Here is a 15367-nt window from a genome sequence, read left to right on the forward strand (position 1 = left end):
CAACACTAAGGGACTCTGGCTAACAAAGTTTGCAGATGACTGCAAACTGGGAGCCATTATTGAATCCCAAATGATGTGGATACTCTACAAAAGGGCCTTACAGAAACAGATGCTTGGTGCCAGAGCCATGGGCTCAAGCTCAATGCCAAGAAATGTATTGTTATCCCCTTTGGGAAAAACATGTATCCATGAATTACCATATAGGTGGAAGTACACTAAACACAGAAAGTGTGATAAGAGACTTAGGGATACAGGCGGACAGTGGTCTCACCTTCGATAACCACATCACCACAACAGTCAGGAAATCCTTCTATGTGGCACACCTCATCACTAAGGGCTTTTCATTCAGAAAAAAAGAGGTCATCGTCCCACTGTACTCATCCCTCATTAGACCCATTATAGAATACAACACCTCATTTGGTATGTACCTCTTAAGACATCTGCAATAACTGGAAAGGCTGCAGTAATACCTCACTAAAATAATCATAGGCCTAAAGCAGATGCCCTACGCTGATCACCTTAAAAAACTCCAGCTATATTCTGTCGCATATTGTCTACTCAGAGGTGATCTCTGCTTAACATACAAGGCCATGTCAAACCCAGAGCTGTTGCACAAGCTACACTTAAAGAAATTCCAATCCCTCAGAGCCACAGACTCCAGGGATCTAAACCTTGTCATCACAATAAACAAAACATGCTGGAGGGAAAGGTTCCTGACCCAGAGACTCCCCAGACTCTGGAATAGATTGCCCATACATGTCAAGCAGAGTGCCTCTTTGGCCCTCTTCAAAAGGAACCTTGACGATTGGATGGGAGAAAGGAAATTCACCCCAGGGATCACGTCAGTCGCCCTGCTAGACAGGGGTCCAGGAAAGTAAATAATGTGGGAAAAAATAGCCAGGGAATTGTTATGGCTAGGCTTGTATAGGCCCTAGGGCAGATAGCCTAGTACCAACCTATGAACCTATGAATCTTGGAAGTTCAAGTAGTTTTAAAATAAGTTATTTTTGCAGAACTGAGATACAATCGCAATGTGAGAAAGGAATGCTTAAAAAACTTCAAATATCTTGATAGATGAAGTAAAATGTTAATGTATTCACTATATAGAGGATATGCTATTGATTCGACATTACTTTTTAATAAAAAAAAATCTTAATACCATGCAAGTATAAGCGTACACATTTTGTTAAGACGTATTATGTTTTTTCAGTTTGCACATCAGTTCAATATTCAGAATGCCTCTTATATTACATGAAAATGTTACTTTTCTCTCTGAGCTTTGCAGTTAGAGTACATGCCAATTACCACATCACTGTGAAAGATAAAAACATTAGCAAAATTCTGTTTTTCACTATCTAATCTTTAGGTTAGTATTCATTTTGGAGTTATATAATAAGACAGCAGAGTTGTCAGGAAAAAGTATTTATTTTTGTGGTTGTTAGACAAACATGGAAATCATTCTTACGAAAACAATATTTAAAATGCAGACTAAAATTGTTGTTTCTTATTTCTGTTCATAGGAGTGGGTTGATGTAAAACTGCGTTGGAATCCCGATGACTATGCAGGCATAATGTCAATTCGAGTCCCTTCAGATTCAATTTGGATCCCCGATATTGTCTTGTATGACAAGTAAGATTGAGTTATGGTTTATTTCTTTAGTTAGTTTAATTTAAATAAACGAAAGAAAAGAAGAGCAGCCTAGTCAGGTTCGGCAAATCCTTAAAGGTTTGTAAAATTAAACTGATAATGAAAGCTTTAACATATCAATATTTGTTTCTCAGCATGCTGCATAACTATTTTAGACAGAGATTAATATGTCCTTTAATTTTCCACCAAATCCCCTATGGAATATCATGACACTGAATTTTAAAATTCAGAACCAGTAGTCAGTTAGAGGCTTCTATAGTAAATCATTTTTTACAATTTTTACGTTGTGTTATATTTTTAGAGTTAAAATTATGCAGGTGACCTTTTTTGACTTTAAGGAGAAAAATCTAAATATGCACACATGCATATACAGCACTTCCATGTATTCATTCTACATCTGTGACATAATTCTGACGTACTAAGATTTGAGTGCACCAGTTTTAAAAATGTAAAACATCGCTGTTTCTGTAACACTGATGGATAATGCCCAGTTTGTGACTCAGATTACTCAGAACTGAGCAGCGACTTGAATGCTAGAAAAGCCATTGAGTGAGACAGGCAGTGAGTAGGCGATACCATCCCATTTTATCCTTCATGAGGGAGGTAGGTCAACCCACTGCAGTAGTGGCGCCTACTAGAGAGAGGGATACACAGGTTGTAATTTATTTTCTAGGAATGTGTCTTGACTCTGCCAAGTTGCATCCTTTTGGCAACTTTCATGGATCATGTGAGGGAATCTGTATTCTTAAAAATAATGATATATTAAGCCCCACATATGTAAATGTGAATGTCAACCAAAGGTGGAGGTTTGACTGCCAGCAAACAGAAAATCACTCATGGCTGCCTGGATGATAGTCATACTAGCTCTTACCCTGGTAATGGGGAATGAATGGCAAGTCATAGTGGGGACTTGATGGTAAGCAAACAAAAAATTGAATACAACATTAAATTTTACCTTAACTTAAAGATTGTTGTAAGTCTGTATCCTATTAAAAGTATAACTCATTGAGAAAGGCATTGTGAATAAATTGAGCTAAATAGTTCTATACAGAGCCGGTTTCTGTACTTACAGTTAACTGTAGCCATCCATGGTTTATGCTGGGGGCCAACCCATTCCATTAGGCATGATTTTGCATTTTCTGATTTGACCCCTAAGACCCTTTTCTTTCTAGGAATAAGACTAATCTCAATTGCCTGCTTGACCACTCTTGTATGTGATTTTGTGACACTCTCTTTGTTAACCATGTGTTGGTCACCATTAAGCTATTTCCAAGACAGAAGTCTAGAATGGCCTGTCCTTCATTGTTCCTGTTGCCCCAAGTATGTGGATGCAGGTAATCCTCTTAACCTGTTCTGTCTGTCCAAATATGAACATTCGGTTCTCCATTAACAAGACAAACTTGTTCATGGAGGTCCTTTAACCATTGCCTAAATTTTCTCTTTTCAGTGCCATTGCAATTGTACTGTGGATCATAAGCTGATATAATGAAGACCTCTATCTTTACACTGTATTCTGATTGCTATGAGGATGTCATTGATTCTATATAGTTTGGATACAGAAGTCCATATTGCAAAGTTAACATTTTTCAGTGAACACTGTACACAATGCAGCATATAATATGGCAAATCACACCCAGTACTGATAATGACTGTAGATCAAGATCTTAATATAAAAGTTTATATATATAGCAGCACAAACAAAGAAGAAGTCCATTTCTAACTCCTAACATACATAAGTGATTGCACAAGAGTTATTTTAATTGTAGTGTGTGGCATGTTTTAACTGGTATGGCACCAATAATTTTCAGAAAGGTCTGTTTAGAAGCACTTTGGATAAGTTCCTGAAAGCTAACTTTCTCTTTATGTTCAACAATATATTTAAACCTATACATAATGTAAACCTCATAGGTTAGTACTAAGCTAACTGCCCTTGCGAGCCATTTTTAAGCCTAGCCAATTATCCCTTGTGAGACTCAAACCTTGCACCTTGTGTTTGTAAGGCAAACACCTTAACCATTAGGCCACCCTCCCAACCCCTTTAATTTTTCAAATGATGACTTCTGAAATGTAAATCAGAGCCAAAATAGAAAATATTTTTTTCAGAATTAAAACATTAATCACTTAACCACCCAATCTCATACCATGTTGCAATCCAACTATAACTTTGGCTCAGCAGGATCAATGTTATGGGACAACACATTGGGACCACAAGGCCTGGGTAAATTAACGTCATAATAATGTCATCTGAAATATCAGTTTATTTTATTACATGTATTAATAAGTCAAATTTGAAGCTTTATGACACATTAGTTATCAATGTCTGCAAAGAACATTAATAGCCATTTACCATGACAGACACCACACTGTATGTCAGATAATTATAATACTGTATAGTCAAGGTATTCAGGATACTAGTTATCAGCAGAGATCCCACAGTCCAAATGTTTTCTACTGTATTGTATGCTTTGGGAAAAATCCATGGTTATGACTAGACAAAGTTGGCCTATGTACATGTGCTTCTGTATTAGTAGGTGTGATACCACAGTGCAATGATAGAATAACACGTGACAGGAGTTATGGAAACAGGCTTTTCATTTTCCTTATAGCTCATTTATTTTCTGTGTTAACAGTAAGACTGGATTCCATCTTTTAGTAGGTCAGGACTATGAAATTGATGGATTAAAATATTTAACAAGGGAGAAATTGAAACCTAAACTCAGCCTTTTTTTAATAGCCACCCCAAACTTCAGAGAATATTTCTTAAGAAAATTATAAAAGAAAGAAGAGGAAAGCCAAAATTGTCAGGATTACCATTTGCCATGTTAATATCTCCTAAGAATGCACATTTATTCTATAAAAAGAAATGGGTATACTTTTACAACAACTCCAGTAGACTCTACCAGAAATTCTACAGTGGAATATTCCTACCACACTAATTGCACTGGCAATGTCTACATTCTTTACAGCAACAAATACAAATATTTTTTATTTATATTGATATCTGTCATTTTATATCTTTGGCATGCTTTGTGTTTTGACTCTGCAACGAAAGTCAGCAGTCAGATGACTTTTGTTGCAGACTTTTATGCCTTTTAACACATGGCAATATTGGTATACCCACATTTGTACAATATTGTATACTACATTACTGTATTGTATTGAGCATGTTAAATTTCTGCTCTTTTTACCACTGTCACTGTGACTTTTATATTGCACTCTTCAAATTCATGTTCAAAAGCATACTGAGCACAGCAGTCTAAATAAATGTATTTATGGATCCCACTTATTTACTTGTCTGGTACAGGAGAGATCATCGTTTGTAGTCATCATTGTCACATCTATATCATCATTGTCACATCTATATCTTATTGAAAATTTTTTCAGGGTCTGAACAGCGAAAATCCTGTCCATCATTTCACAGTTTGACTACAAAGAAAGGGAATTGTTAGTCATGAGTATCCTTACTTGGGCATGGTATACATGCCTTCCAAAACGTATTCCTCCTCCACTGTGCTCAGTGGGTGTCTGATTATAACACATAGCCTTCCTTTCACCTATTGCACCTGTGACAGTAGTTTTATACATCTGTCTGTGTGCTTTAGCAGTTCATGAAACCAACAAACACATTGGAAATGATTAAATTACCACAACAAAAGCATTATGTCAAGCATATTATTATTATTATTATTATTATTTTACTTTATTTGAATTTATTTTATTTAATTTATTTTTAATTGGTTAACTGGTTGTAGAGCTCTGATCCTACTAAATCCATTTCAATCTTAGCCAGGGGAAAGCACAATAGATACATGACATTATATAGAGAGAGAATGACAAAATGCAACATATACCTATATTATATACAAAGTGGATATCATAGTTGGCTTAAAGTTATAAAAAACAATCGACAAATGACATTTTATATAGAGTGACTGAAAAAGCACTGTGTATGCATACATTATATATAGAATGGCATCACAGCTGCCATACTAAAAGAATCACAGTCAAAAACAGAGATGTAGCAAGGTGTATAGACAGAAGAAGGAAATTAAGAGACTAAGCCACATGACCAAAGAGATGACAGTTGCATTTCCTAAAGTCTTGAAATGTGCTTTAATTTGTGAATAACAAATGGGGTAAGAGGAATGATCTTTAAGAAAAGAAGTGTGAGATTGCCATACTTGGTTACCAAGTTCTGAGAAAGCATGGTCTGTGCGGTGAAGCTTAGTTTGGGGGGGGGGGGGTGGAAGAGATGACACAAGTGGTTAAGATGTCTAAGGATGCATGCTGGTGCATTTCCAATTAGTCTGGAAACTAGTGGAGGGAAGGTACAATTCTTGCTGAGCTTAAATAGTTGAGACAAGTAAAAAGTCAGCACATTGATTCAGATGTACCTAGTTAGCTTTTTCAATGGTTTTGCAGTGCTGTTAATTTCTTGAAGAGAGAGAAAGTGATGAATCTGCAAATGGCATTTGAAATGGACTTGAATGAGGCATACATTTCCTTTAGAAGATGCAGCAGTTAGCATGAGAACAATATTCTAGCTGAGCCAATAACATTCCTTTACCTATGGAATTTACAGGATTATGATAGAAAAGGGGGGATCCTATTAGCACAGACTAGGGGAGAATTGATTTTTTTTTATGCGTGTAGTCTAAATGGAGTTAGAAATTTAGGAATGGGTTGCAACCAAACCCCTAGGTATTTGAATGAAGTGTCATTTTCAATAGTGTTATTAAGATTATCAAGAACTTTGAGGCCTGGAGATAAAAGTAAGCTTTTGCATACTGCCAAAAAACATTCTTTTTGTTTTAGAGGAGTTTAGTACTAATTGTTTATCACTGACCTATTGAATAAGGGCATGAAAATCAGCTGGAAGTTTGATATCAAGAGAAGGGATAGAGTGGTTAGAGTGAAATAGGACCATGTCATCAGCATAAAGCAGGAGAGGAAGAATCGGGTAAGTCAAAAGAAAGTCTGTTAATGTAGATAGAAAAGAGGAGTGGTACCAGAATAGATCCTTGAGGGATACCTTTCTGCAGAGGGACTTAGGTACAAGTTGATGAATTGAAATTAACTGAGAAGTGAAGGTTGGAGAGGTAGTTTTTAAACCTGGGCAGTGTTTCATCACATATACATATTTCAGCGAGATTGTCTGGGAGAAATGAGTGATCAGCGAGATCAAAGGCTCTGATAAGGTCAATAAAAATTATTCCAGTAAATAGGCCTTTGTCTATTCCAAGAAGAATATTGCCACTGAGTGTCCAGATAGCTGTAGATGTACAGCAACTAGACAAAAAGCTATGCTGTTTTTGAGAGAAGGTGTTATTGGTCGATATATTGACTGAATTGCAAATAAGGTATTTTTTCCAGAAGTTTTTCTAACATTGGGCAAACATTAATGGGCCAAAAGGTTGATGAGTTAGAGGGATTGGGTTTCTTGGGGAAAGGTTTTATAATGCATGCTTCTGGATATTAGACATAATAAAAATTATACTATTACTACTAATTAGTTATATATAGCTCTCTCTCTCTCTCTCTATATATATATATATATATATATATATATATATTATATGTGTGTGTGTGTGTGTGTGATCATTATTATATATAGTATTAGTATTATTAAGTAATGTTGTACTTGTGTATGAAACAAACTTCTTTGTGGGCGCATGCGTGTGTGTATGTGTGTGTGTGTGTGTGTGTGTGTGTGTGTGTGTGTGTGTGTGTGTGTGTGTGTGTGTGTGTGTGTGTGTGTGTGTGTGTGTGTGTGTGTGTGTGTCTGTGTGTGTGTGTGTGTTTTTGTTTCAAAGCCTGCTCTCCTATACAATACTGTACACTTTGATTTACAAGCTATGTACCAGTCCATTTAAAAAGGTCATTTGTCCATTTTCCACATACTAAAAGTGCTTTGCTATAGTATTTCCTTTGTCTTAATTCCTAACAGCAACTAGATATTCTATCATTCTGACTTTCAGAAGCCATGTGATTTGGGCAGTGTAACAATAAGCATATAAAAACACCATTCAGTACATATCACATATCTAGAATGACAAAAACATGCTATTTTATAAAAAAAATTATCAACCCTGAGAGCAACTGCAAAGTGCATAATTGTATTCCTTGCATTTCTTATACTCCTCCATGACTAAACTGATAGCAGCTAGTGTTTCTCTCTCAAATAACTTTTCCTAAATTAGTAGTCACTAGTTCTTATTGGTGACTAAGCCACTACACTTTGTTACAAATATTAAACTTCTACTACTAGCAAAATATTTATTAAGTTCTCTGTTTCATATTACAACATATTTGTGCCTTAATCCCAGATCTCACCTTCACTAAGGCTTCTTCAATATCTTTTAACAAACAGTCCCTTCTTAAAAACTTAAGCCAATATTCAAGAACGCGAATTGAAAATATATTTTTAAGCTATCTTTTGTTTTGAACTATAAGTATTATTCAAATTATATGGGCTTTAAAACTGTGCAAATTACAACTGAGTTTCACATGATGTATATTCAAAACTACATTGTAATTTCTGCACCAGTAAACTCCAAAAATGTCATTTATTTGCAGTTACTGGGAAATATGTTAGGGCGTCAGCCTTTATTGACATTAAGGTATCTCTCAAGCTAAAGTAACTGGACACCTCCAGTGACAGCCCTATATCATCCACAAAAAAGCAGCTGCTATGTTTAGGAAAGTTAGAATCTTACCAACTTATGAAGCCAAGTATATTTTCTTTCACATTGTTCATTAGTGTCTCAGTTCATAAAATGACAACTTTTCCCAGGATTTCTGACAAATTTGCTCTCCTTTTTAAAGTTAGAAAGTACTATTTTCTACATTGATGTTGTCTAGTTTGCCAGCTAATTCACGTAGGCAGGGTTTTACTGTGCTGCTATAATACTTCCTTTTGAATGGCCAGTATAACTAACCAAGGTGCATCTTCCTGACTCAGAAGTATGTACATTGGCTTTATGTCCTCATTTTCTGGGCAAAAGTCCCTTTATACATTTTGTTTTCCATTAGGCATATTCAAGTTATTCATTCAGCCATTTCCATTGCTTTCACCTTAGGCAGGGCTTTATTATGCCACTGGAAGACTTTCTTTTGAGCAACTAATGTCATTAACCAGTGAGGGTCTTCTCGACTTTCCTTTCCAACATTTTGAGCATTAGTTAAGCCCTGATGGTTTGTGGAATTTGTTACTTTGCACATTTTAGAAAAACTTGGATGTGCCTAAAGTAAATCTAATTCCTCAGCATATCAGCATTTGCATCAGTCCCCTCTTCCAATATTATATATGAAGTCAGGGTGCCACATCAGCCTTGGCAATCACCTTGAATGAATACTTACAGTGCCAAGTAACTATATTTCTGCAGAATTCCAAGCAAAGTTAGTTAAGCATAAGTCTCCAAAATATTTTTATATAGTCTATAAAATCTCATGGGATAACAGATTAAGTTTTTTAGTAATCTGACTAGACTTTTTTATGAGTTGTGTTTTCTATTTTTTGTAATGGCTTTATATGAGATTCACTAGATGAACGTCCTCTGTAGGCCATGATGAGGCATCAGAAGTCTTTAATAAAGTCTTTTTAGGGGAATGGCCTGCTTTTGTTGCTTGTTCCTATATCTTTTTGCAGGTCCCTGATCAGACAAGCCCTTCCATAATTCTGAAAGCCCAAAAAAGAGAGGATCTTTTACAGCTGAAATGAGTTTAGGAGAAAGCTGCCAAATGGTTTATGAAATAGACGGGAAATGATAGTGCCACAGACCACTGGAGACAGAGATCTTCTTACTAGAAACCAGAAGAGAAAGTTAGAGGACGACATGGGTCCAAAAGACTCCAAGAGTAAAGCATATTTGTGGACATAATGTATGGCTCCCAAATTTACAACAAAGTTCAGAAGGTTTAGGATCTTTGCTTGGAGGTGTTTGTATAGGTCATATCTCAAGCAGACTTCAAAGAATTTTTCCACACATAGACAGCAAATGGAGGTGTGGTGGGGAAGAAAGCGGTAACTGGAAACATATGTTTTGGGAGTGCAGTGAGTTGCCAGATTAAAAAAAATTCTCTGTAAAGTATTCTGTCAGAAATATTGGGTGAGCAAATGGCTATAACTAAAGAATTTTTTTTGAGTTAGAGTACAGGATATGAATTATCTAGACATAGTAACGCATATTTAAGTTCAATTGTGTTGGCTGCCAAAAAGCAATTAATAGAAAGTGGAAATCAAACTCTAAACCAGCTGTATTTGAAGTATTTAATATTATAAAAGAGATTAAAGAACTAGAAGAGAGATCTTTAGAAAAGGGAAGGAGCAAATTACATATAAACAATGGAAATATTGGGAATAATACATGCATAATAATGTTCAGGGGGAAGAAGAATGAGGTTTAAAGGAAGGCAGGAATTCAGCAATTTATATAATGTTTGAGTGATGATAGTTTATTTAGCCATTTTTAATTTATCCTTTTGTTGACCAGATTAGTCCCATTAGGCTATTAGCCTCTTTTCAGAGGAAACCATGTACTGCTACGGGAAATTTGGCTAGGGCAACAGGAGGGTTTCCACTACTCTTTTCAGTAGGTGCCATGGGATCTTTTATATTCACCTGAGCTATCACCAACTCAAGCAGATGGGCCTTATGTGTAATGTCTCATCAGAAGGATGGCAGATCCAGGAGTACAGCAACCTCCCTTATGCTACACTGCAATGTTAGTAATCAATCTACCTGGTGTGGGAATAGAATCTACAGTCTTCTGCACCAACGGTGAATGTGCTACCTGTTGCATCACCATCACTGCATTAGTTACAAAGAGAGGAAATATGCGTAATGCATAATGTATATAAATGGGAAAAATGTTAATATTTTTTTTCTGTCAATGTACATTTGCCTATATCTTAAGTGATAATTTAATAAATGTGTCTCACCTTACTTGTTTTTTTAGTTTCTTACTGGCTTTGGTACCTTCTTTGTAGAGCCTCAATATCCTCCCTGTGTTCATGTGGATTTTTGTAAGTGTCCCATTTCTTGCCACGACTGAGATATACTGTCATATGGTATGTGTGTGTGTGTGTGTGTGTGTGTGTGTGTGTGTGTGTGTGTGTGTGTGTGTGTGTGTGTGTGTGTGTGTGTGTGCGTGTGTGCGTGTGTGAATCTGTGTATGTGTATAAGAGGTAGGTAGCATACCTCTCAGCTGTCCAGATTTTTGCAGAATGTCCAGATTTTTGTCCCTTGTTTTTAGTCTGGTCCTCATAAAAAGGACTAAAATTACTAAATAATGACAGACATTTGAGTTTCAGACTTGATATCCTTTAGAAAAATGCATACCAACACAAATCCTGTTATTTTAGCAATTTTCTAAGTTCATGAGAGCAATATTTATAATCTGTCCCTATTTATTTTAGGATTTGTCCAGATTTCTGCACTAAGAGGTTGAGGTGTCTGTGTGTGAGAAGGAAATGCCCTAGTTAAGGGATAGTAGGTGGTAATTTGCTTAGGCTCAAACCCCGTATCTTAGTTACAGGAAACAAGAGCTTAAACCCTCTACCCCAACTATCAAGATACATTTTTCAGAGAATAGAGTTTCAGGTACATTTTTCAAGGAATTGAGTTTTAAGTGCATTTTCAAAGAATTGTGAGCTTCAAGGGTAGAGAAGATTACTGCTGCTCATGCTGAGTCTTTACAATATTAAGTTTTTTTGTTTAGCAAATGTTATCACTATTGTGGTATAGTATTTAAACACAGTGTTAGTAGCACAACAGGTAGCATGCTTGCTTTTGATGCAGAAGGCTGTGGGTTCTACTCCCACAGCATACAGATGGATTGCTGATTCTGTACTGTATTTTAAGGGGAGGTGGGGTGCTGCAGTCCTGAGTATATCCTCCTTTGGATGTCAAATTTAAACACACACACACCTCTCACTTGTCCGTTCATGGTCTGCATTTTAAACATTTTCTGGCATTCAAATTCTGAGTTTGAAGAAGACAAATATGTAAACAACAGGTTGCACAGATGCAAAAGATGAAAACAGGTTGTACACACTTGTCGTTTCTGTGCAACTAATTGCAAAGGGCATTCTTCTTAAAGAAGAAGAATGCCCTTAAATACAGTATTTTTCTTTTTTTAAATTAATAAAATACATCTCCTGGCCAGCATCCCCCTTTCGCAGCCAGTGGGCCGTAGGCGACTGCCTTGGTCGCCTAGTGCTAGATTTGGTTCTGAAAATGGATCCTCGTTTTCTTTGTCCTACAAACAGTAAATAGTTTAGAAATACTTGAATATTTGAAGAAAATGAACCCAAATAACCATAGTTTTAGATATAGCTACATAAGCAAATCAATACATAACACATACATAAAAAATATACATGGCACAATTACACCTGACATTATTATAGATATAGACAGTCTGTTACTGGGTGCCAGAATAGTAGTTTTGAGAATTAATTTATCTTTCCACCTAGACTTGCAAATGTACCAACTAATTATACCTTGTATATACATTCATATAACATCTAATTCATCTGCCCTCCAAGCAGGCATTCTCAATATCCCGTTTTATTTCTTATACATTTCTGCATGCAACCACTATCTCTCCTTTTATACAATTACCTTTGCACTACTTTTACTGTCAACACTGCAGTAATAAGGAATCATTTCCAATGTGTTTTTATACATGAAAAAAACAGGTATTGGTATATAAATAGGTATCATGTGTAAATATTTATCTGATGTAGAAAGCTGTATCAGTCTTCACATTCTATATATCTGCATGTTCTACATCTTTCTGTAATATAATACAAATCCATATTAGTAGTACAGTACATATGGATTATATGTACTAGACAATATGTACAATGTTATCTCTTGAGAAATATATTATTGTATAATACACTTTAGTGTTATACTGTTTTAACGTGGTACTTATCTCTCAGGACCTCTACTGAAATGGGGCAGAAATCCCCACTGGATTATCTGGGTAAAAAATGCAAATAAGATAAATGCAAGTAAAATATATTTTATAAAATACAAAATTAGAGATATTAATGCTTTTCTGCTTTTTAACAGTGCAGATGGCCGTTTTGAAGGCTCCATTACAAAAACTGTAGTCAAGTTTGATGGCACAATATCATGGACTCCTCCAGCAAACTACAAAAGCTCTTGCACTATCGATGTTACATTCTTTCCTTTTGACCTTCAGAACTGCTCAATGAAATTTGGCTCCTGGACATATGATGGATCCCAAGTAGACATTATCTTGGAAGATTACCATGTTGACAAAAGAGATTTCTTTGACAATGGAGAATGGGAAATAGTGACAGCCACAGGAAGCAAAGGCAACAGAACTGATGGCTGCTGCTGGTATCCCTTCATCACATACTCCTTCATAATTAGGCGACTGCCGCTCTTCTACACATTGTTTTTAATTATCCCATGCATAGGTCTCTCATTCTTAACAGTTCTTGTTTTCTATCTTCCATCCAATCAAGGTGAGAAAATATCTCTATGTACATCAGTACTTGTTTCTCTCACTGTGTTTCTCCTTGTTATCGAAGAAATAATTCCATCTTCTTCCAAGGTTATACCACTTATTGGAGAGTACTTAGTTTTTACAATGATTTTTGTAACATTATCTATTGTAATCACTGTGTTTGCCATAAATATCCATCACCGTTCCTCCTCCACCCACAATGCTATGGCACCTTGGGTCCGAAGGATATTCCTTCATAAACTTCCCAAAATCCTGTGCATGAGGAGTCATGTGGATAGATATTTCACAAGGAGAGAAGAAACTAATGCTGTGTTTATATCGGAGAACAGAAATACACTGGAAGCAGCACTGGAGTCTATTCGATATATCACTAGACATGTGATGAAAGAGCATGATGTGCGTGAGGTAAGACTCATCTTCATTTGTGTGTTTTTTCTAAACTGTACATTTAACAGTTTTTTGTAATTTATTACATTTCCCAATACATTAGTCAGCATTCTAATTCACTTGTGAAAGAAGGGAGAAGTGGAAAAAAAAGAGGCATCTATAAGGAGGATATCTAGCATTGTGTTTCTTTATGGGTAACTTGTGTGCCCATGACCTGCACTGTCAGTAAAAAAAAAATAAAATGTTATACTTCTAGACAGCTCCATGGCAAAAACAGATAAAGCCTGACTATTATTCAGACAACCTGTGATTAACAGCCCAGGCACTAGAGGAGACCATGGAGAGGTATGGGAGTGAGTGACTGGTACTGGCTTGCCCATGCTGGGGAAATGGATGGCAGTTGGGTAGGCTGGAGGACTGACATCTGATAATGGCCAGGTGTCCCACTAAGTGCAGCATGACAGCCAGGAATGAGCACCCACTAAGCAAAATACATGCTATAACAAGTATAGGACATGGTCAGAAAGCAGAATGGGTGGTGCAGCTGTTAGTGTTGACACCTCACAGCAAGAGGTACTCCGGTTTGATTCTCAGCTGGGGTGCCTTCTGTGTACAGTCTACATGTCCTCCCTGTGTTCATTTAAGTTTCTTCGGGTGCTTCGGTTTCCTCCTGCATTCCAAAGACATCCATCTGAAGCATTTCTCCCTGGGCCTCCACTGAAAATAAGCTCTGTCCCATTTGGACTTTTCCAGTAAACAAATGTTAAATAAAAATAAATAAATAAATAAATAAATAAATGGAACATCTGTTCACTTGGACTACAGCATGGAACTCCATAGACCAGTGGGAAAAATCATCTACTCCTCATGGTTACCTAGATGACAGCTCTCTCACTGCTCAGCTTTTTTCTCCAGCACCCATACAGGTGAAGCAGAGAATGAATGAGTAGATAGAGGGAAGAGGCTAGGTTGTTGGCAGGCACAACGGTGACATTTGTGAAGAAAAGAAAACACTTCCATAAGGGAAGACAAGCTTTTTTATTGCATACTTCAGAAAAATGCATGTAGTAATGTATTAATGCTAGATTATAGAAAAATAGGCAACATAGTGCTGCATTTATCTAAATACCTTGCTGGAAATCTATACATTATTGACTCTTGTGCCATACATGGCAAGTAATTATTCAATGTAGCATAAATAAGCTGAATCCTTTTCAAGCTAGATGCTTGTTATCCAGAAAAACTCTTCAACTCATAACCTGAAATAGGCAAGAAAGTCACAGATATTCCCCTATGACCCTAAACTGAAAACTGGTGTAAGACCCTCTATAGTATCACCTTTACTTCTGTGTAAATCTTGTTGAATCACTAAGATTTTCCATAGATATTGTATAAGCCTTTACTGATATCTTCTGAATTTGATGGTTTTACTATTAAGTTCTGTGTTGATCTTTTACTTACAACCTAACTAAAATATACCCCAATTACTGTTACAGTATTAGCATTATTTGACTTGTAATACATAATAAATTGTAATGGATTCATTTATTTCTTACATGTTGGAAGACCTACTTAAAAATAAATATCTCACTGAATGTTATTACTGTGGGTCTGTACTAAGTACATATCACCTGATATTATTTTTTGCAATAAGTATTAAATTAAAGGAAGTCTTTCATATTTTGGGGCCAAAGCATTCTTATTCTTGGTATACTTTTTCAGCAGTAAGTTCTCATACTGAATTTGTTAGTTTGTGGTTTACTGTCAGTTGGGATGGTACAAATTCACCTTACAAACCCAGTTCCCTACAATAAACTGAGTCTTGTAG

General features: G+C 36.2%; 1 protein-coding gene across 1 annotated transcript in view; it reads left to right on the plus strand.

Annotated features, from left to right (window-relative positions):
• The window catches only part of CHRNA5 (cholinergic receptor nicotinic alpha 5 subunit), a 1051294-nt gene that overhangs the window by 916255 nt on the left and 119672 nt on the right, over window positions 1-15367 (plus strand). The window contains exons 4-5 of the mRNA XM_044077847.1: window positions 1521-1630; window positions 12729-13557. Coding sequence (XP_043933782.1) covers window positions 1521-1630; window positions 12729-13557 — 939 coding nt within the window. The remainder of the gene's footprint in view (window positions 1-1520; window positions 1631-12728; window positions 13558-15367) is intronic.

The sequence above is a fragment of the Protopterus annectens genome, chromosome 7.part0 (assembly GCF_019279795.1).
Source record: "Protopterus annectens isolate FY-2018-M chromosome 7.part0, PAN1.0, whole genome shotgun sequence".
In the NCBI taxonomy this organism is placed as follows: domain Eukaryota; kingdom Metazoa; phylum Chordata; order Ceratodontiformes; family Protopteridae; genus Protopterus; species Protopterus annectens.